Genomic DNA, 24,861 nt, shown 5'->3' with positions numbered 1-24,861 from the left:
TATTGTATAACATATAATACATCTAAATTTTTTAATTATTTTTTAAATATAGCAGTTAAACCCACTAGTCTAATTTTTAATTAAAAAATGTATAAATCACAGCAGCTATAAGCTACCCGCTTTATATACGTTTAAAACTTTACAACAACTTGAAATTTATAAGAACTGAAATATAAAGACTGAAATAAGAATACAACTTTTAAGTTTACAAAACTTGTTAAAAGTACAATATTTTGATTAAGAATATTTCATCATTTGTGAAAGTCAAGTTGTGAAGCAGCTTTTGGTTTACATTGTTTTTTATTCCTAAGCAAGTAATTCTTAGTTTCTTTCTTATCTTTTGTGGAGACTTTTTGTTGATTTTTGGTTGCTTCAAAATTTTCTTTTCTTTTGACAAACGAATTTCATTTCTGACAGGAGTATCAGTCAAGATCCTTGTTTTTAACTGCCTACTTTTAACTTTTTTTTTTCTGGCAGATGCTTTTGGGTAAGGTTTTAAAACCTCAGGTGAGATTATAGAAGCAACACTTGTTGACACTTTGTTTAAAATACTTGTTTCAATATTTACTATAGTTATTTCAGACTCTATGTGATTAACATGCGCTGGTATCATTTCAGATTCCATGTTGTTGACAGGAGTGATAGTAACTGTATCTGGAGCAGCTCTATCTGTAACTGATGATGGTAAATATTCGTCATCTTTGAAAATTTCAGAATTGAATGGCTCAATGCCAGCTACTCTAAATCCTGTCTGTATATTAGATGGTGAGAAAGCTTTTGTATACGGTTTTCGAACTATTGAAACAATATCATAAATGGTCATTGGTCTTGGGTTTGAAACCATCCAATTATCACATGCAGAATTGTAAAACCTTTTCAATGGTCCAAAAACAGTTCTATCTAATGGCTGCAATTTATGGATGCAATGGGGAGGAAAACTTATCATTGTAATTCCGTGTTGAATTGCAAGCTCCAAGCCTTTAACAGAAATATGACTTTCATGACTGTCGAGAAGTAACAAAACTGGAGATTCCTGAGAACAGTTTGAATATTTCACAAAATGTTTAATCCATTCTATGAAAATTTCTGAGTTCATCCAACCAGAAGGATTTGCAAATCCCACACATCCAGGAGGTCCTTCCTTAATCATGTAATCATGAAACTTTACCCTAGGAAAAATAAGTAATGGAGGAATGGAATTTCCAATAGCATTAGAGGCACAACATGCAGTTACCAATGTTCCTCGTTCTGCAGATGTGATTCTTCCAACTTCCTCTTGTAGAGGAAGTGATTCTTCCAACTTCCGCTGGTAGAGGAAGCAAACTTCAAGTTTGCTTCCTCTACCAGCTAAAACCTTTACCGGCTTTTGAACGGTTGTTAAACCAGTTTCATCAACATTATATATACAGTTAGGATTATATTTATATCGATTTCTTACCGTTTTAAGATTTTGAAAAAACTCTCTTACAGTGTGTTTGTTAAAAGCTGTTGATCGAGCGAAGCTCGTTGCTTCAGGTGTTCGTAGAGACAACTCTGGTTGTCTTTTCATAAAACCTTGCAACCAATCAATGCCTGCAATTTTATTTTTGATCCATGATGATGGGCATATCTTATTGTTTTTTAAAGCAAATTCATATGCCAATAATCGCGTTGACCTAGTTGAAAGGCCATAGTTCATTTTTGATGCAATTAGTAAATAACTTGATAAACTTTTTTCATCTTCTGCTGTAAAAACTTGTCTATTGTTGTAGTTAGGCTTGAAAGCTTCATTTGGATTAAGCCTCTTTTTACGACAATATCTTTTTAAAGTCATTCTATCTATGTTAAACTGACGTGCTACAACATTCAGTTGTGTTCCTTCTAAAACTTTATTAACAGCTACTTTCATTGTTTCACTTGGTATAGCAACTTTATTTGTTTTTTTAATTCTATTTCAAACCATTTTAAGATCTGTAAAAAAATATATCAATAAAAACATATGTTTTTAATAAATGCTAATATTTAACATAATAATATTATGTTAAATATTTTTTAATTATTATGTTAAATATTATTCTTTTGATATTATAAAATAATAGTATTATTATTACTAGCTTATAACATAAGTAGATTTAAAAAATGAAATGCTAAAAGCTATTGTTTGTTTATATATAGTTTTTTTTTAAATTATAAATACAATTCCATTCGTTTAACTGTATTGCTTATAAACAAAAACATGGGGCACTTCGTCTTCTATGGGGCACTTTGATCCTCCGATCAATGGGCCCCGCATAGTCAAAGATCAATGTACCCCAATAGGTAACATATTGATAGCAATATCTACTGTATAAATTGTAGCCAAATAAAAATTATATATTATATTATACACCTAACACTTACAAATTTAAAATAAAATTGTTGTTAACCCATACAGACATCTAAATAAAAATATATTTGAATTATAGTACGATTTAAAAAAATCACTTTTTATGACGAAAAACAATATTTTCTTTATTTTTTTTTGATGCTGATAACCTTATGAAAAAATATTACGAATAATCAATTAGGGAAGCATAATGGTTAATTAAATTGCAACCTCACTTCTCGTAAGGCAAAAATGAACTAGTAAAAGCTAAAAGATCATACTGCCCCGGCGATCAATGCGCCACCATCTCCCCTATATATATATATGTATGTATGTATGTATGTATATATATCTATATACATGTATGTATATATATCTATATACATGTATGTATACATATATATATATATATATATATATATATATATATATATATATATATATATATATATATATATATATATATATATATATGTATATATATATATATATATATATATATATATATATATATATATATATATATGTGTGTGTGTATATATATATATATATACAGGGCGTTAGCCAGAAATAAATTTTATACCGCGTTTTTGCCGTATTGGGAATTTTTATTGTTGTTGTTCTAGAAAATGTTGGGAATTTTCTAAAAAAAGTCCTAAAAAACTCAAAAAAACACTCTTAAAAAAAAAAAAGGTCATTGTCTTTTGGGGAATTTTAAGCCCATTTCGAATTCCGCGTTATACGCGGCACCATTGGGCTAGCTAACACCCTAATATATATATATATATATATATATATATATATATATATATATATATATATATATATATATATATATATATATATATATATATATATATATATATATATATATATATATTAGTATGTTCAAGCCGCCCCCAAAATTTTTAATTGCGGGTTTTTGCCTTACAATAATAACTATTACATTTTTACTTTTGCAACCTGATCACATATGAGTTAGAGAAATTTGCAATATGAAATTTGATACTGTGAAAAATATACATTTTTTATTATAAAATTTTATGAATGTTTATTTTATCTTTGTTTAGTGTTGTCATTTAACTAACTTTGATTATTTTACAGATTATTAATGGTTAATATATAATATAAATGTACCACAATGGAAACTAGACATAATGATTGATTTGTATAAAATAATATTAGGGACCACTCTTGGTACTAATGACAAGGAAATCAAGGGACATAAACTACCAACACAGAAGCGAGCAGTTATTTGCCTGCTTGCAAACCTTAAAGATTTAACCTTTAATGATGCATTAAAGGTTAAATCTTTAAGGTTTGCAAGCATTATCTTTTACATTTGATAATGTCCTGAAGCATTACGTGAAAGTAAAAATCCCTCCAATAAGTGGAAGAAATAACATTGGCAAAATAATCATAGAAGCACATGATGAGTTTAAGTTAATGAAATACAATTGTAATGTTACGTCTTCTTATTTATTATAAGAAAGAGAATTGCTTTATATTAATAAATATTTGTTTGACATTTATTTCTATATATATATATATATATATATATATATATATATATATATATATATATATATATATATATATATATATATATATATATATATATATGTATATATTAAAATGTTACAACTAATTATTATATTAATTGTGTGTAGTCTTCTCGTGTCGTTATTTCAACCAACATTGAGTTTAGCGCTACGGCTTTTAAGTGATAATTTCCTGAGCGGAATCAGTCTCTTAGGGAATACTTTAACAATCATTTTTCGTGTATTTCTTCAATGGCAATTACTTGTTCCATAATCGCTAATCGTTATTCTGAACGATTGTTAGAAATTATTATCCAGAGGAAAATTTTTGCGTAACAATCATTACAACAATGAAAGTCGAAGACATTTGTATAATCTAGTAATCAAGAAATTTATGTCAACATTAGATGCTACCATAAAATTTTATAAGAAATCTATCTGAGATATGGACGCTCAAAAACGATACAAAAAATTGAAGGAAAAAAAAATCGTTAATGCTGATATTACTTGCATGCAAAACACGATAACTGACATGAAAGCATCTTATTCAGGAATTAACAAAATCCATGCAAAAATTGTTGAGAAAAGGCAGAAAGAACCTATGATGAAGCCTTTTCCCAAAAGAGACCATACGGTAATGTTTAAAGAAACTGTTGAGTTTGAGTTAACCAGCAGTTTTTGAGATGAATCGGTTGGGGGAACGGCTGGAATTAGCTAAGCCTGCTCTGAAATTAAAAGGTGACACAAAAGGGAAATTAAATCTGGTGAACGCATATTTGTTCCACGTTATATTCCCAATAATCCAAGTATTATTGCCTTGAGTGTGAGGAATAACATTAGTAATGGTAACATAAATTCATTCGTATAATTGATGATATCTTGTATATTAAATAGCCTCCTTGTAGTGGCCTTCATGGCGTTAGGTAGGTGAATTAAAATTAAAAAAATGTGAGTGTGTGGAATAACATTAGTAATACTAAAATGAATTTAATCGTACCTTTGATGATATTTGCCAGCGGAGGAGATGTTTCAAAGATAAATCTAAGTTCCAGTTCGACCCATCAATATCGAACATCAGTACTGCTCTGTATTGGCAAACAAATAAAAGACAAATGGAATCCGTATCCAAATATGGTGGTACTGATGGCTACCCTGAACTCCGATGACGCCATGATCGTCTACCTGTTTTAGCATCCGGAGTCAATTGAACTAAACTTCTTCCGACTGGCATTTGTTTTTAAAAGTTATGTTCTAAATGTCTTTTAAACGTTTTTTAAACGTCTTTTAAACGTTCTTTACCTAAAAATGTTTAGAAGACGTTTAAAAGACATTTAAAATACATTTAGAACGTAACTTTTTTAAAAACAAATGCTCGCTGGGCTTGGTGTACCACCCCTTCCAAGTTCAACCACAAAAGCTGATCTGAAACATGGTAACTTTATTTCTTTTGAAACAAAAAATCTACTCATAGATTGAAAATGCAACAAAAACATCATAGGCATGGTCTTTGACACAACATCCTCGAATACAGGTTAGGCTTTAATAAAGCAATTATTTATTAAATTTTGTAATATGTTAATAGTTTATTAAATTTCAAATCAACAAATCATTTTTGCACAAACTCTAGGATTACAAATACTGTGGAGGTTTTAAGTAATGAACTGTAAGGCTATTAGGTATAGTTTATTAAAAAATTCATTCATTCACTCTTTACATCACAGGACAGCATATTTCAGCATTAGTCTGCCAGAAGAGAAAGCTAGACCGTCCCTTGTTGTGGTTTGCATGCCGCAGGCATGTTGGAGAACTCATGCTAAACGACTGTTGGAATTCATTAAATATAGAGGCTTCATTCGGTCCAAATATTCAACTTTTTACAAGGTAAGCCTAATGCTTTTACAACATCATTGAACAAAAAGATTTTTTTAATTGATTAAATAGACTCAAGTGACGTAAAAGTGACTTGAATAGACTCAAGTGGCTTTAACTTACAAAATGATTATTAATTGTTGCAGATTCAAGAACCACTACTTGCAACTTCCACCAGTTAATAAAGCAAACTTTTACTATCTTGAACTTCCTAGAGCAACTGAGAAGGAACAAGAAAACTTAACAAATTGCATCCGTGCGTTCCAAGTTCCTAGCGTTAGGTTTTACTCAAGGGGATTACCAAGAACTTATTGAACTCAGCCTGTTATTAGTTACAAATAGATCCGAACCTCAGAAGTTTAGTATGAAGCACCCTGGAGCATTGCACAAAGCAAGATGGATGGCAAAAATTCTGTACACTATAAAAATAGTATTATTGTCCAGAAAGATAATTGAGCAGTTTTCCAATTCATAACTTGCAACTAAAAATCAAATTGAAAAATTAGAACGTTTCCGTGTGTTTGCTGTAAGTGTCTACGTGCAATGGTGGATTAAATGCCCGCTTGCAGGCGATGCCCCAGTCAACAATATGATTTCAATAAAGAAACTGAAACAGTTTGCATACCATAATTCTATAATTGCTGAAAGGAAATAAAAGCTTTTAGCAGACACAGTTGGTATGTGAATAAAGAGCTTGTTCTATTGGCTCTTTTCTCACAAACGGTATCACAAAGGGAATATGAGTGTGCGGTTCCTCCAATTTGAAAGTGCATGAAGTTCTACGGATTGTGTAGGATCCTTTGGAATTCGTTTAGTTATCCTTCAGAAAGCCTAACCCTTAGCCAATTTCAGAGGAGATAAAGTCACTGAGTGATTTGGTTGGCTCTGGATCAATGAGACTTTTCCATTTTTTGAATGTTTTCTATGAGTTTCTTCAAACACCAGTCAATAAATGGACAAAAATAGATGACTTTCCTGATATGAAGACAATTGTTTAAAGTCTTCAAGTAGCCAACAAAGTTGCTAAAAGAGGAGTAAAGCTATGTCATGATTTCTTAAGTGTAACAAAAATGAAGAAAGGTTTCAAGATGTACTTTAAGTAGTTGAAAATTCACGAAAAAAAATTCCAGATCAGCGCAAACTATCATCGTGTTCTCAAGAGAAGTCGAAGTTCCGAGCACTGAATAATAATTGATGATTAAATGCATAAATGAGGCTACAATTTTTATAATAATTAATGAACATTGTGAACATTGTATTACATATTTGGGTGAAAAATATTGCGTTTTTTATCCTTAAAGTATTTTAAAAAGATGCAAATTCAATAATTTAAAGTAATATTAAAATCGATTGTGCTGGCTCAATTTTTTGAAAATCATAAGAACACATGTATTTCCGGTGTATATACGATAAAACCCAGTTGCAAAATTTTGAGCAGCAATTTTGCAAAAAGTTGGGACGGCTGGGACACCTTATTTTATACCAATGCAGATATATTAGCATTGTTTGGGCAGTGCCGCCGAGATCTTTTATGACACCCAGGGCATTGCAGCAGTTAGGCGCCCCTAAAAGCAGGCATATTTTTAAAAGGTATTTAAATGAAAAACATGTACAAATATACATTTGTTAATTGACAAATATTAAGTTAGTGATTGTTTTTGTATTTCTTACACTGTTATCTTACATAATGATATTCTTGTTTTTTAAAAAACACTATTGGCATTTTTTTATTCATAATTTACACGTCTTTCAAAATAATAAAAATCGATTTCGTACAAGACACGCGTTAACAAAAGGTTATAACAGAAAAATACGTATTGTAAACAAACTATGGTGTTTAATGTTGTAAATATTTTAGCTTTTGTTTCACTAAATGTTGATGCGTAAGTGACCTTTCTTAAAACATAAACCTTGACTTTGAGCAACAGGATGAAAGAAATAGATAGACCGGCATACGGCCTAAATCAACAAAAATAATTATTCTACCATAATTGATTGTATTTCGAAAACTACCTGGCTATTATCAACAAATAGTTTGTAAATATCTTTAATTTACTTTTTAATTTTACCAATTTCAGTATGTTGTTGATCAACAGCAAAAATAAAATAGACTCTATGGCCTACTTTTAAGGTACACTACTCAAGACACCCACTTAAAAAAGAAATGGCTCAGAACAATCCTCTGTTTTCAACTGTTTAGGAAGGAAAAATTATAGCCTGAAGCAGAAAATGCAACACATGGTTAAAATATTTTGCAACATTTAACATAATAATAATAATCAATGTGACACAGTTGTCACTTAAAGCTTCAGTAATGATAACAAGATATGTTAATCGTTACTGAAGCGACTTAATAACACAACAAACGACTTAATGATTAAGATAGAGAGGCATAGTGAACTTTAGAGCAACTTTAAAGCAACTTCTGAGTACTCAAGGATGGATTCCAATTAGAGTGACGAGTGCACATAAACTTTTTGATATTGTGACAACTGAATGAGGAGCTTGAAAATGGAGAACAAACAACATCGATTCTTCGGGGGAAAATCAGGCACCTGATAACGAGATACAGGTGATGAAAGTACTTTAATAATTGGTTTTGTAAACACTTGACTTCTTATTGACTAATTGTGCTCCATTGTGGTCAAAAAGGGATCGAATATTACTCTTAGAAGATTTGTGGTTCCTTATATACAAGTAAACATTTGTATGTTTATACTTATGTCAAGTAATGATGCTTTGCAAAAAATTGCGATGATTGGATGCTGGGAACAAAAAATCCCTAAAATTCATTTCAAACACCAAAAAATGCTGGATCCGTCACTGTTTACTTCCTCAATTTCTTTGGTCAGTAATAATATTCTGTTAAGACGGTATTAAATGCTATCTTTTAATTCTTTTCTATTTCTATATATGAAAGTCAATTAAATTTTTATATGTATTAATATTAATCTTATCTCTTGCAAACTAATATTAAAAAAAATATCACAATCAGAAAAATCCCAAAGAACAATTACATTTAAGAAAATGCTTTGAAACATCATTAAGAGCAATGAATATCATTAAGAAAGTGTGCAAAAGTTCATTGTACTAAAATTGGCATTGATTGCCGGAAATAAAAGAATAAACGCATGAAATTGGAAGGCCAGAGCGTCAACTTGGACTTCAAATACAATTATTTTAACAATTATGAAAACAATACGATTAAGCCAAAAATTGATCACTTGAAAACTTTACATTATTAGAACTGTGACGAGTGTGTTTGTAGGGGCGAATTTAAATTTTATGGGGAAAAGGTACAAAATGCGATCTCAAATTTACATGAAACAATTAATTATGTTGTAAACAAGTGCATCAGGTATGCATAAGGCTTACTCTCACTGTCGTTTATAAATCAAAAAATATTTATATCAATCATGGTAAAAATTTTCCAACCGGCGCATTATATACAAGGTCAGATTTGAGGTGAATGGAGAAAATGCAATTTATTAAGTGGTCGGCTATTCATCCCAGCACTTAAAGCTATTGGCGGAAAACACTTTTTTTTTTTATTAGATGGTCACAGCACTCATTTGTCATTGAAAATTATGTCATAGAAACGAAAAAAATTAAATATGTCAAAAAAACGTCTGATTAGTTTATCTACTAACTTATTCAAGTAATACTTTGCAACCGATGGATGTTGGAGTATATTGTCACGTGTTAAACACACCTGGAAAAACGTACAAAAATTATATTATGAATTATCAAAATGCAAGAATCTTTGTAAAGCTACTTTTCATAGTTTATTAAAAATTATAAATGAAAACGGCAAGTGCTCTCGCACACGCAGTCAGTGCTTTTGAAAGAACAGGTTTATTTATTTTCAATAAGTCCAAAATTGATTTATTAAAATTAAAAAAAAAAATTTAAAATTTTGAAAATCCACCACCAGAGCTAGCTTCGCAATCAGCCTCGACTACATCATCTACTGCAAAGCGTTCATTGCAATTTTATCAATACCAATAACACCAATCTCAAGTATTTCAGTTGAATATTATAGCAAAACAGACTTTTTAATTAAAAATGGTTTAGAACCTGCAATGAAAACATACACAACAAATTTCAGTTTAACAATAAATAGAAATAAACATATGTTGTAATTATTGTTTAACTGAAATTTGCTATATTGGATTTATTGCATTTTGCAAAAAATATGGCCTATTTTTACAATGATCTTTATAAAATAAAGAATTATAAGGACACGGGCTCAAAGGAAATGAAAATGACCTCAACACAATCTTATCAAAAAGACCCCATATAAAGTTTTAATAAATATAATAATTAATATAAAATATAGCAATTATATAAAAAAATTGTAATAAGCATAATATGTACTTCGCTTCTAAGAAAATAAAGCCAAAACAAAATAACTGCAACAAAAGAAAAAAATGATACAAACAATTGAAGAGCCAGGGTAAATTTTCATCGAGACTTCTTATGAATCTTTTAACATTAATGATTTGCTTTATGATTAGTTTACATTTAAGGATTTTTTTAATAAGAATTTTAAAAGAAAACTTTTCTTTGAAAAACTTCTGACTGAAAGTCTTAATTCCGCTACATTTTGTTTCCACCTGATTATCGAAATAGTAACATAAGAAAACCACCATTTCGAAAAAAAAAATGACACTACATAACTAAAAAAAACATGGCTTGTATTAGCAGGCACATTAAAATGTTATATTATTAGCTTTATTCATTTTTAAATACTGAAAAAATAAAAAGCCTTTGGTATCAAATTAAGATGTAAACAAACAATGCCAACTCTCAGCTATGTCATTGCAAACATTATTTGCATTCACACACTTCAGTGCTGACATAGTCAATTGCATTTCAGTTATATTTTTGCGCGGATGACACTACACTTCATTGTTGATTTAAGTTACAAGGTTTGAACTTACACCTTCTAACAATGCGTAATATAAAATCACGGAACCTATAATTTTTGACCTTGTAGTCTCAGAGTTTAAAAGAATCAATGCCTTGACAATTAATATTAAAAGACGATTACAAAACAATAACCAATTTTAAACAAATAAAAAATTAAACAATTTAATTAGGCGTTTTAAACATAATTTGCATAAGTTACAAGCATATACAATTTATTTTTAGAAAAGAGTTATTTAAAGTAAATTTAACAAAAAACTTTCTATACATTTTTACACAAAACAGAAGGGGATCTTTTTTTATGAGTGTAAATTAAAAAAGTAAAAAATATCTATAAATCATCAACTCCTCTACCTACCCCCACCCTTCATTCTCTTTAAAAGAAGGTTTTCAGTTTTTTTCTTTAGTTCAATAGGATTATTTTAGTTAACTTGGAAAAATAATTTTAGTTAAGATCAAAAAATATCACAACATTGATAATATATTAAATTTTAGTTTTGAAAATTCCAAGAACCATTTTGTCTTCACTTCTTATTAACAAGTTTCTAAAAAAAATTCTGACAAAATAGTATATTTTAAATTTTAAATGTAATTTGCATAAATTTTTTTGAACACAAATAGAGAAAATTTCTTGTATTTCCACATTAATAAAAGACTTACGTTTTCTCTCCTTCAATACAAATAATGGGAACTTCATTCAATGAAGGAAATATTTTCGATGCTTGATTGGCGATAGCCGATACCAGACCGGCATGACGATGTGTGGCTATACCACAAGCTTTATTAGAAAAATAATATATATATATATATATATATTATTTATATATATATATAAATATAATATATTTATATTATATATATATATACATTATATATATATATATATATATATATATATATATATATATATATATATATATATATATTTATATATATATATATATATATATATATATATATATATATATATATTCATATATATATATATTCATATATATATATATATATATATATATGAATATATATATATATATATATATTCATATATATATATATATATATATATATAACACTCAAAGTATAAACTTTTAAAGTGAAAAATTAGAAATGACTAAAATAAGTACCACATATGTGGCCCACATAATGTGTCTGCATAGTTATGCCATTTTATGTAACCTTCTCGATTAGAAAGGTATATTTGTCTTAAGTAGCCTTAGTACTATAAGTGGAATAAAAAATGTAAAATTCTAATCTAGTTTATGAATGATATATAGTGTGAAAACCAGAATTTCCCCACATTCAGAACACATAATGTCGTTCACATTATACCACTTAATGTGGTATCTTCAATTAAATACATATAAACCACATGATCTTGCCACATTTATTAAATTATAAATATAGTAATCAAAAAGTCCTTGTATAAAGTTTAAATAAATATAACAATTAAATAAAATATAGTAAATATAAAGATAGTTATATAAAAAATTATGATTCCATTGCGGAAAACACACAAAAAATGTGACACGGTTTACAACTTTATTAGCTTTTAATAATTTTTGTTAATCTGTTGAAGTGGATTTGATAATGAATATTTTTAAAGTTGTTATCTAGCACATATTTTTGCTAAATATTCAAGTTTTATTTAATGAAGAGAAAAAACATCTTGTTTGTTGCAAGAAAGTAACATAAAAAAGAGCGGGAAAAAGGTTTTAAAATAGCCATCAAACTTTTATTGTTATTGATTTTTTTTGCTTATTTTATTTATACTTAAATTTCATATGAAACTTTTTTTTAGCTAATGTTCAAAGGCATTGTACAAATGTTATATAAAGAGGTTAAAGAGGCAATCACCGCATTATTACATAATTTGTCAAATTATGGTGGTGTATAGAATGAATACAGAACAAATAATACTTAAATCTTATGAAAACTTTTTGCATTTGTGAAAAAAATTATAAAGAAATGCAAAAACTAAAATAAATATTTTTCTTTTCGTTTTTTAACTGATGTGTTGATTTCATTTGCATTCGTATTAGAATACTGTATATTTATATAAACAATAAATAACTATATAAAAAAGTCATTAGAATTGTTTATATAGTATTTCCCATAAAAACCCTCGTGAAACCCTCTTGTAGGAATATAGTGTGACAACACATGGGCCACACCAATGTCACTTCTTAAAGAGGAGTAGTATATGGCTGACAAATGCTTTCGCACATGGAACACACAAAAGTTTTATACACAAATATAGAGTGGTAATTGTTTTTATTTAGAGTGGTTTTCAGTGGTATAAGCATAATACTCACACATGGAATGCACTGACCTCATCCTATAAAAGAGAATGGCAAGCATATGACTGACATATGCTTTTTATTTGCTCCACATAAAACTTACATGCACAAATATGTGACGTTATTTCTGATTTAGTATGGTTTTAATGCTATAAGTACTATAGCCAGACATGGATAGCACCCATGCCATTCCATAAAAGAAGAACATATATGGTCAATGACCCTGCATTATATGAACAACATTAAAATTTCTTCTCAGTAACTTACTGTTACTATTAAGAATAGGTTTAAATGACTATATTGTACTTTTATAACACACATTTTATATACTGTTTTTAAAACAAACTGATGTGTAACCAATTTTAATTTTTTTCGGGGTCTGGTGTTTTTGGTTTCTTGGAGACCAGAAAATATCTGTTAAGATTTATATACTATAACTATATACTATATACCTATTATATTAATTATTTGTAAATCTAGATAAATAATTTTTTTTTCATAAAAGAATCTCTCAGCTCTAACCTAACTACATATCAATAGTTTAAAGTACAAAAGACTTATGTCCACCTTTTTGGTCAATGTCACTTCTAGACATTTTGGACATAAATATTATTAAAATAAATAACTAATGATATTAAAAATAAAAAAAGATTACAATTTTACTGATCTTCTGAAATAACACTTATAATTAGTTAATTAACTTCTTAAACTTAAAAGTTAATTAACTTATAATCTTAAGTTAATTAACTTCTTAAACTGTGAAAACGTGTTTTCTTGAAGCTGACATATATGAACAAGTATCTTGTGCTTTAAAACATCAATATATGGTAAATAAAAACAAAAAAACATTCTCCTGAGCTGCAACCAAACTTTAGAAGGTTTATTTTAAAATACATAATAACAAAAGGAAGCAGAAAATAACACAAGTTTATAAAACTCAATAAATGTGTTACAAGTGTTTAGGTAAATTAATTTAACTTGAGTTTTGTAAGTTGAGTTAATTTAAAAAAAAACTAAAAATTAAAACATAAAAAACTAAAAAAAAACTAAAAAATAAAAATTATACTTCCATAACTGAAAAAAAGAACAAAAATGAAAAAAAAACAGGTTTAAAATGTTTCAGTAACAAGAAAAACAAAAACTGAACATATTGTCTTTTTTTAAAATATCCAATATGTTCTTGATGTATTTCTTATCTTTAGCCAATCCTAAGAAGTTTAACAGAGTTATCAAGGTGTAGAATAAATTCACAAGTAAAATTGACTATACAAATTTAAAGGTTTTGATGTCATTATTTTAAACAAATAAAAACTCTGAAACAGTAAATAAATAAAATTATGAATTATTATGATAAAAACTTTGAGACATTACTATTACACTATTTATTATCTATTTTATAATCTCTGAAAACAATAACATTGTTTAAATTAATTGATTAAAAAAAAAAAAACACTACAAGAACCACTAAGAAATAAAGTGAATATCTTAATTATAGCTCATTAAAAAAATAAATAAAGCTAAAAAAAAAAATAAAGCTAAAAAAAAAATAAAGCTAAAAAAATAACCACTTAATAAAATTTTTTTACCATATAAACAAAGTTTAATTTAAAAATTATATTTTTAAACACATAGTTTCCGAACTCTTGAATAAGTACTTTTTTTTTTTATTTAAATATTTTATAAATAAATTCAGAGAAAACTTAAATATTTTATAAATAAATTCAGAGAAAACTTAAATATTTTATAAATAAATTCAGAGAAAATAAAATAAATTCCACATTAGTTATGATTTCATACTTTTTATAATAGTTTCTGCAAAAACTTCAAAGTCAAATGAACTTTTATATGCTTTAAGCAAAAGTTTAAAAACAGATAAAAAATTTAAAGAAACAAAAGTTGTTGAAAAAATATGCAACAAAAAATTGTCCACAGGATCACTTTTTTCAGAATAGTCATGAGTACTAATCTCAGATGCTAATTTATCCAAAGTAACTTATCAATATTTACAAAACATCGCTCTACAATTCTGTACCATTATATCATATAGTAAAAGAGCTTAAAAATAAATTCTATTCTGAAAACATTTAGCTCAGTGACTACTCTACAGAGGTACCATTACAAGATCTTCTTTTTCATACTGCATCAAGAATATATTCAGCTTATGATGTTGTATTAAATTTGTCTGTGCTTAAATATTGTGCCAGACTAATTCTAATATACAAAGTTGATTTTGATGGTGCCAGAGGCAATCTGTTTATAAACAAACCTGATGAATTCCTTTTTATAACTTTTTTAGTTCTTCTCAAACTATATTGCTTCAAAGATGATAAAAAGCAAGTTGTTAGGAGAAATTCGAAATCATTGTCAACTAGTTACTGCAGGTTTTTCAAATTTAAATATATAAAAGAATCAAATGAGGTAGTTTTAGCAACTATGAGTCAATTATGGTTTCTATTGAAAATACCCATTGCATCTATTGAATAGATACAATTGATATTTTCAGTAGAAACCATAATTGACTCATATAGTTGCTAGAATTATCTCATTTAATTCTTTCCTGTAGAATAGATTATATTCTATTGGAAGACAATACAACAAAGTAAGTTAAATTACAACTTATTGTAAATTAAACAATGATAGCCAAAAATTCAAACCTTTATTATTATTTTATAAAACTATAAATTTGTATTTTATTATTATTCTAGGAAATGTTACATTGACCCACTGTACTATGTGAGAGGTGCAATCAATTATGTAATTTCTTAGAAAAAGAGAAAAATATAGTTGGTTGCCTCCTCTTATCTGTTTTTACACTGGATAAATAAAGGGGCAGTTTATAGTTTTGCATTATTGTTTAAATGTGATAATTTTCATAAATAATTTTGGATTATCTTAAAATTGAAATTTAAGCATTACTTATTTAATTTTTTTTTTATATAGTAGATTTTATAGTACAGTAGACACATTGTAGTAAAATGAGACAAATTAAATAACTTTAATATTGATTTAATGATTTGTTTAAACCAATTACTTATTATTTATAGCAACATTTTTTTGTACATAAAATAATATGTTGTAAAACATAAATAATAGCAAATAAATATGCAAATAAAATATACTTGACTTAATTTCACATTCGAGACCACTCTTGTAATTTAAATCATTTAGTATTATGGGTAAATTATTTCAATGGTGCAAAGCATTTTTAACAAATAAAAAACAGAGAGTTATTTAGGGATTTTTTGAATCAGAAATAGTTTCAAGTGGGGTACCACAGGAATAAGTAATAAGATTTTTTTTTTGCTATTTATAACTTATACAAATGTTACACAAAAATTGAATAACAAAGCAAAACTTTATGCTGATGGTTTTAAAGTAATTGGGGTAATAGACAAAACCAAAGAAAATATCAGTTTTAACAAAGATAAATGTAAAATCATGCATATTGGTCATGAAAATCAAAAATAAAGTATAATTTAAAATTTTTTCAAAACAAATTTAACATAAACTAGCAGTAACATCATTGGAAAGAGACATGTTTAAATTTAGAATTATTTAAAATTGGAAAATTATATTGAAATAATAGGCTGACAAAATTTTGGGAAGTTAAATAACAAAAGAGCATTTCCATAAAAACACGCACAGAAACTCATATGTTTTTCTTATTATTTTCATAAAAATAAAACTGGCAAACTGAGATTTACTCTCATTGATTAGAATCAATGAGAGTAAATCTCTAATTTACCCTCATTTGATTCTAATCAATATAAATAATTTGCAAACAAAAAATGGTATACATTAGTAATGTTAACTAAGAATAAATTAAGTTTGAAGTGGAATCACATACAGAACAGAAAATCTTCAATTTTAATTACTAGATGAATAAACTTTAATTCCTCGGTAAATTCAGCATACACCTTTTTTTTTAAAATAATATTTTAAACATTAGTAAAGATTTACAGAAAGTTACAGGATTGCACTTTGAATCATAGAGCCACAACAATAGTTTAAATGCAGTTCATGAATGATCACACATGGAAGTCACGCACGGATGTTGCGAATTTATCAATTTCATGTAGTTATTTTTATGAAAATAAATTACTTGTAAGTATTTCAAGTGAAATATTACACTTTTACAACTCATATTTAATTTATTTTTGTTGAGAAATGGCAGTCATCAATTGTTTCTAGCTAAAGTATAGCACTTTGAAAATTATTGTTTACTTTTCAAAATGGAGCGGTATTATTATGCAAAAAAATAAAACTATAAAAATATGTATATTTAATTTATTTAGGTAGCCTAAAATATAATAAAAGTATTTTTGTTATAATTGTTCTATAAGAAAATCAAAACAGTGTGCATATTGCATAAAGACCCAGCTTTTAATTACTAAAACAAAGAAAAATAAAAAATCATGCACAGAAATGGAAATGCCCAATTTCCGAACTCTTGAATAAGTACTTTTTAATTTTAACTTAAATGTTTTATAAATTGTTCTACAAACGAAAAACTGGGAACTGGGTATGCTAAAATACAAATACAAATTTTTTCTTAAAATGGTTACAAATTGGACTTTTTAGACAAATGGAAAATATTTTTTTAGATTTATTTATAACGAAGTCAGTTATATATATATATATATATATATATATATATATATATATATATATATATATATATATATATATATATATATATATATATATATATATATATATATATATATATATATATATATATATATATATATATATATATATATATATATATATATATATACATATATATATATATATATATATATATATATATATATATATATATATATATATATATATATATATATATACATATATAAAATATAAAACTATAGTATACTTGGGTATAAATTTTAATTATACTCAAATCTTATGCAAAATAAATATTTGAAAACCATGCTCTAACTTTGACTTTAACCATACAGGTTATTTGATTGAAAACCATAACTTAACCTTGACCCTAAGGGTTGTGGTCAGAGTTTGGTTAGGGTATAGTTTTCAATAATATTCTTTTCGACTAGTTTTTTACAGACTTATTAATAAGGGGTACTTGAATTATACATGCCTGTTAGAAAGTGTAAAAAATATTAGCAAACTATAACATAAATAATATACATTTGATTGATTGATTATTGAATGAGAATTGAATGACAATATAGTACAAAATGGTCAATACAGGCAATGGCCCTGAGACTAAGACTAGGAAATAAAATTTATATTTTCGAATAATAAACATATCAGCTCATTACGCCTAAAATTAAAAAAAAAAGAGCACTCCGTTGAGCTTAAATAAAGTAGATATATAGATGTTATTCTTCAACAAGTAATTTCTATATATTTTATACATCATGTACCTTACCGGCTAAAGGCAATCCAGAACTATCTCCACATACAACACCTGTAACACTGTCTTGTTTCATTCTAAAAAATATTGTTTGAAAAGAATTTGCATACAATTTACAAACTATTAAAAACATCTAATGCTTTTTTTTAACTTTATTTCATATTAAATTATCACAATTATAGAAGTAATTCGAAAAAAAGGATACAAATTTATAAATAAACTATTTTCCTACAATTTTTCTAGTTGTTCTTGAAACTTTGATTCCATTTAAGATATATATTAAAAACTAGCTAAATTGCAAGAAAATTAAACATAAACACAAATGTTTAAAATCAGAAAGTCACGTGATTAAAACAGCAATGGGAAGGCATTATGAATTTGGGAAAAGATTCTTTTTCAAAAATACAATTTTCGAAAATTTTTTATTAGAATTTTGAAAGAAAGTTTTGATAAGCTAAATTAATATTAAAAATTAAATTGAATTTTAAAAGTTAAATTAAATTCAGAAAAAAATCGGTTTTGAAAATATATGTTAATTACCCTAATAAATATGGTATATATACGCATTCAGTGCGTTCAGTGAACGTATACGTCTATTAAGTGAAAATTACAATTATCGACTGGGGAGAATATGCAGGAAATAGTGTTAAATCCATCTAACTTTTTGACCTCCGTCTTTTTTAGTCTTTATTTTAATCTTAAAATTACAATAGATTTATTTATAGCTTGATGAAGGTGCTTTACCACGTCCCTCAATCCTGACGAAAATAAAAGCACAGACGCTACAGACAAAGTAGCTATTATGTCCCTAAAAATTACTTTGTTATGAAAGAATTGATTGATTGAGCATTCACTGCTGCTTGGGAAAGCGCATTGCATGGGGCAACAATTCTTTTTGAAAAAAAGTTATCCCCGTTCTTCACAATTTTGTCCTATCTGGCGTTCTAGTTTATGGTTTTTGCGGGGGAAAAAAACTGACAAGTTCGAGTTGACGCATAATTTTTAATTGCTTAATGAGGTCTACTCTTTTACGTTGTTATACAAGTGTTGTAAGATTGAGCTGTTGGAGTCAATTTTCACAGGACTTGTGTTTAATAGATGGTATTGCTCGATGTTGGACTTGCTCGAGGATAGCAATGTTGGACTTTAAATGCAGCGACCACAGCAAACTCAAGGTGGGGGCGAACTTAAATGAGATACGGTGTGCGTCATAATTAAAAGCTACGACTGCGAAATGTTTTTTTGAGTTGCCCTAGCATTCTTTTTGCTATTGATGTGTCTAAATCTACTTGCGGTCTAACGTTAAGGTCATCGAAGACCATCACACCAAGGTCTCGTTCGACTAGAGTCCTTTTGAGTGGACAACGCGTGCCGTCAACGTTAGCCATTGAGTGCGTCAACTTGTTATATGCGCGGTCAACATGCATTACTTAACATTTCTCAACGTTGAAATGCATGAGCCAAATATGTGACCATTCCACTACTCTGTCAATGTCAGCTTGGAGATCGATGTCCAACTCATTTTTTTATTATGCCAATAATTTTACCTTCGTTAGCATACAGTTTAATACAATGAGTGATGCTGTCCGGCAGGTCATTAATGAAGATTACGAAGAGTAATGGGCCCAAGACCGAGCCTTGAGGCATGCCGCTAGTGACCGCTTGCCATTCAGATAAGATGCCGTTGATGACCGAAAAAATAAGGACTTGTGGATGTAAGCCGAAAAAATGACCGAAAAGTTGTTAGGACACTTGCCCTGCTGATTTTAAAAAAAATTTAAGTTTCCATGTAAAATCTTTTTTCTACAATAAGGAAAGTTGTCTCTTTAATACGTACACTCAATCTATTACTAAGCATATTAAAACCTTAAAATCTACCATGACATGCGCAACAAATTTCTAACGGTGTTTTCATGTTTTTAGAAATTTTAAGGTGGTTCATCACAATAAAAAAAAATTTTTTTGTGATGAAAAATGCTTTTTCAGCTTATTGCAGATCAAATAGAGGGCCCACATCTCATAAGCCACATAGGGTGTGGGCTTATATTAAGGGCAAAAGCTCCGCCTCCCCCCTTTTTTTTTTTAATATACAGTGTTGATCCTGTAGAAAGTAAAGTAAAGAAGAGTGGTGGGAAAAAAAAAACACTGCATCTAAATTAGTATTTTTGTAGTTGGGTAATCTACCAATTGGAAATTGATAATGCAAATTTTGTTAAATTTGTTTTGTATATATATATTTTTTTTTTCTATATATATATATATATATATATATATATATATATATATATATATATATATATATATATATATATATATATATATATATATATATATATATATATATATATATATATATATATATATATATATATATATATATATATATATATATATATATATATATACATATATATATATATATATATATATATATATATATATATATATATATATATATATATTTTGTTATTATAAATAAATAAATTGATTTCCGGTTATTACATGATGAGGTGCATTTTTTCCTTTTTTAATTCAATTACTTTTTTAGATTAATCTGATGACGAGTTTGTTCAATATAGATATACAGTTAATAACTATTAAAAATTGTTATGTTAACTTGATAATAAATGTGTTAATAAAAATATCTTTTATCTTTTACTTGATAATTTTGTTGCGGCAATATTTACTTAATTTTGATTTATATGAATTTTTATAAAGCATTTATATTCCGTTTTATGAAGTTTAATAAGTCTTTGTTTATTTTAATTTTAATTTTTAAGTTTTATTTAGATGCCCCAAGAAGTCCTCACGATCTTATCACAGAGCATCGCGGATGAGCATTTAATTGGAAGTTCACGCCTCCTTCTTAACCGATGTCGTATAGCTTGCAAAAGGATCCGTGGTTCACATTCCCAAGGGGTGGATTTAAATCCTTTTGTCTTCACACTCACAAATCCTTTTTTGTTTTCACACAATCACGTGAAGTGATCCGCGTGGGTTTAAATCCTTTTGTTTTCACACTTAATTTTTTTTTTAATCTTTTCCGATTTTCTAGAAAGCAAAACAATTTTAAAGGTCTATAGATATTATATGCATATCATATATAAAGATATATACTGTAACAAACGAAATGGAGAGAATTTTTTAAAAAGCTCTTTAAGGTGGTTCATCGCAAAAAAAAAGTGAACAAGTTTTTTTTTTTTACAAAGAATATTTTTATTTTTTATTCTTTTTTTGTAGTTATTTTAGGTGCTCCCAGAAGTCCTTACGGTCTTTTCACAGAGCACCGCGGGAGAGCATTTAACAAGAAGTTCACGCCTCCTTCTGTACCAATGTCGCTTGTTGGGCTAGAGCTGACGTCGAACCTGGAACATCTGGGTTTCTAAGCCAGAACTCTAACCACTGCGCCACGGCTGCTAATTATCTTATCTGATATTATTTTATTAATGTTTATTTTTTGAAACATTTTGTTATATATTTTTTGTGATATTTAACCTTTTAGTTAGATGCATAAATAAGTCTTTAGCAATGCCTTAGTTGCCGTTTTGAATCAACTCAAACCTATCTAGTTCATTGGTAAAATTATAGGTCTTTCAATCATAATTATTTTCTGTGTAACTTAAATAGTTCTCTGTGATTTTCATATTGTTTTAAAGTTTGTTTCTAAAGCTTTTAAATAGGAAATAGTAAGAATCTGTCACGAGGAAAGAAACGTAGTAAATTGTATTATAAAAAAAAAAAAAACTCACTTTCTGAAAAGGATAAAACTTCTCGATTCAATAGCCTTAGAGGAGCTAAAATGAAATCCAGATTGCAATCAAGTTTTACTTTGATAATGAGAACTATGATATTATTATAAACTTTAAACTCTTGAAGTTATTTTTAAATGACTGTTTCTGTTGTCCAGAGTGTAGTTCAAATGATTTTAGTTTAGTTGACCAGCTTTCATCTAGAATGAAATATGTGTATAAGCTAAGCTTGACTTGTAATGCATGCAAATATAATAAAGAAATGTATACATCCAATGAATGTGTTAATATTAATAGAGTTCAAGTTCGAACAAAATTTAAAACAAATATATTAGAGCTGCGGCTGCTTTTCGAGAAATTGGCAGGGGACACGAATCATTAGAAAATGTTTCACGCTGTATGAATATATTTTCAATTCAGCATAAAACTTTTAATTCCGTTTCAGAATCTTTACATGGAGCTTATAAAAAAGCTGCAGAACAAAGTATGCGAAAAGCTACTTATCAGATAAAAGAAAATTTGTTTTATGAGCTTACTAACCCATACCCATTATGTTGTGTTTCAGTAGATGGTACATGGCAGAAACGTGGATTTAATTCAACGAACGGAATTGTCACAGCAATAAACGCAGGAAAATGTATCGACATTCATGTCTTGTCAAAGCATTGCAAAAAATGTGCAACTTATGATGCATTAAAAAATAAAAATATTAATGTTGATTATGATAAAAAAAGCCATGATCACTTATCAAGTGGAAAATGTTCCATAAATACACAAAGTCTTTTTGCTCAATGGAAGCAATAGGTGCGATTGAAATATTTCAACGTTCAATTGAAAAGCATGGTTTATTTTATAATCAATACCTTGGAGATGGCGATACCTCATCATATAAGGAAGTAGTTAAAAGTAACCCATATGAGAAATATTGTATCATTCCAGAAAAGTTGGAGTGTGTAGGTCATGTCCAGAAGCGCCTTGGGGCAAGACTAAAATCTGGTCAAAGAATATAAACGAACATTAAAACCCTTATCAGGAAAAGGGAATTATAATTAAATTAACCAAAAAAAACATTAATTCAATGCAGAATTACTATAGAATCTACAGTATGAAAAAGTCGATTTTGGCAATATTATGGCATAGCACTGAGTTTGATGATAATAAACACCGTTACCAATTTTGCCCAACATATTGTGCGAGTTGGTGCAAGTACAAGAAGTCGGAACCAAATGTGACATATAGACCAAATATAAATCTCCCGATGTGGATCCACCTATAACTTTGCCCTGTTTTCGTGGAATTGTTATCAGATGAGTTGTTAAAAAAGTGTTTACATGGTCAAACTCAAAATTCAAATGAGGCGCTGAATCATATAACAACAAATGTCCAAAAAATATTTATGTCAGTAGCACCATATTAGAACATGGTGTTTACTCAACAATATTGGAGCTTAATAAAGGATCCTTTGAAGTAGACTCAGTCCAACTGAGTCTACTCCAAAGGAAAAAAATGAAAAAAAAATCTTGGTTGGGTTCTTGTTTTTTCATTATGGAAAAAAAATTAAACAAGACCTTTAAATTTTTTATAACATTTATTTTGACAAGACATGAATGTCGATACATTTTCCTGCGTTTATTGCTGTGACAATTCCGTTCGTTGAATTAAATCCACGTTTCTGCCATGTACCATCTACTGAAACACAACATAATGGGTATGGGTTAGTAAGCTCATAAAACAAATTTTCTTTTATCTGATAAGTAGCTTTTCGCATACTTTGTTCTGCAGCTTTTTTATAAGCTCCATGTAAAGATTCTGAAACGGAATTAAAAGTTTTATGCTGAATTGAAAATATATTCATACAGCGTGAAACATTTTCTAATGATTCGTGTCCCCTGCCAATTTCTCGAAAAGCAGCCGCAGCTCTAATATATTTGTTTTAAATTTTGTTCGAACTTGAACTCTATTAATATTAACACATTCATTGGATGTATACATTTCTTTATTATATTTGCATGCATTACAAGTCAAGCTTAGCTTATACACATATTTCATTCTAGATGAAAGCTGGTCAACTAAACTAAAATCATTTGAACTACACTCTGGACAACAGAAACAGTCATTTAAAAATAACTTCAAGAGTTTAAAGTTTATAATAATATCATAGTTCTCATTATCAAAGTAAAACTTGATTGCAATCTGGATTTCATTTTAGCTCCTCTAAGGCTATTGAATCGAGAAGTTTTATCCTTTTCAGAAAGTGAGTTTTTTTTTTTTTTATAATACAATTTACTACGTTTCTTTCCTCGTGACAGATTCTTACTATTTCCTATTTAAAAGCTTTAGAAACAAACTTTAAAACAATATGAAAATCACAGAGAACTATTTAAGTTACACAGAAAATAATTATGATTGAAAGACCTATAATTTTACCAATGAACTAGATAGGTTTGAGTTGATTCAAAACGGCAACTAAGGCATTGCTAAAGACTTATTTATGCATCTAACTAAAAGGTTAAATATCACAAAAAATATATAACAAAATGTTTCAAAAAATAAACATTAATAAAATAATATCAGATAAGATAATTAGCAGCCGTGGCGCAGTGGTTAGAGTTCTGGCTTAGAAACCCAGATGTTCCAGGTTCGACGTCAGCTCTAGCCCAACAAGCGACATTGGTACAGAAGGAGGCGTGAACTTCTTGTTAAATGCTCTCCCGCGGTGCTCTGTGAAAAGACCGTAAGGACTTCTGGG

The 24,861-nt window shown here is 27.9% G+C and overlaps 3 protein-coding genes across 3 annotated transcripts in view; all 3 read right to left on the bottom strand.

The window, feature by feature from the left end:
- The window catches only part of LOC100198598 (ubiquitin-conjugating enzyme E2 N), an 88,261-nt gene that overhangs the window by 13,967 nt on the left and 49,433 nt on the right, over window positions 1–24,861 (bottom strand). The window lies entirely within an intron of this gene.
- On the bottom strand, window positions 218–1,888 carry LOC136090972 (tigger transposable element-derived protein 4-like). Its single transcript, XM_065817954.1, has one exon. The coding sequence runs from the start codon at window positions 1,886–1,888 to the stop codon at window positions 218–220; it is 1,671 nt and encodes a 556-aa protein (XP_065674026.1).
- Window positions 10,804–18,728, bottom strand: LOC100214098 (ragulator complex protein LAMTOR5). Its single transcript, XM_065818379.1, has 4 exons — window positions 18,596–18,728; window positions 18,379–18,440; window positions 11,344–11,461; window positions 10,804–11,228 (listed from the first exon to the last, which is right to left on the bottom strand). Exons 1-4 carry the CDS (start codon window positions 18,628–18,630, stop codon window positions 11,168–11,170), a joined length of 276 nt encoding a protein of 91 aa, XP_065674451.1. The 5' UTR covers window positions 18,631–18,728; the 3' UTR covers window positions 10,804–11,167.

Source organism: Hydra vulgaris, chromosome 14 (genome assembly GCF_038396675.1).
Source record: "Hydra vulgaris chromosome 14, alternate assembly HydraT2T_AEP".
Lineage (NCBI taxonomy): Eukaryota > Metazoa > Cnidaria > Hydrozoa > Anthoathecata > Hydridae > Hydra > Hydra vulgaris.
The sequence above is the reverse complement of the archived record's forward strand: the minus strand, read 5'-3'. Positions and strand labels throughout refer to the sequence as shown.

What these genes read in the sequence shown, in the direction of transcription:
- LOC100214098 (XM_065818379.1), bottom strand. Translation starts at nt 18,630, where the DNA reads ATGGAATCAAAGTTTCAAGAACAACTAGAAAAATT. An exon ending in CAAGAACAACTAGAAAAATT is followed by an intron (nt 18,441 to 18,595) that starts GTAGGAAAATAG and finishes AATATTTTTTAG; the next exon opens with AATGAAACAAGACAGTGTTA. An exon ending in TTCTGGATTGCCTTTAGCCG is followed by an intron (nt 11,462 to 18,378) that starts GTAAGGTACATG and finishes TTTCTAATAAAG; the next exon opens with CTTGTGGTATAGCCACACAT.
- LOC136090972 (XM_065817954.1), bottom strand. Translation starts at nt 1,888, where the DNA reads ATGAAAGTAGCTGTTAATAAAGTTTTAGAAGGAACACAACTGAATGTT.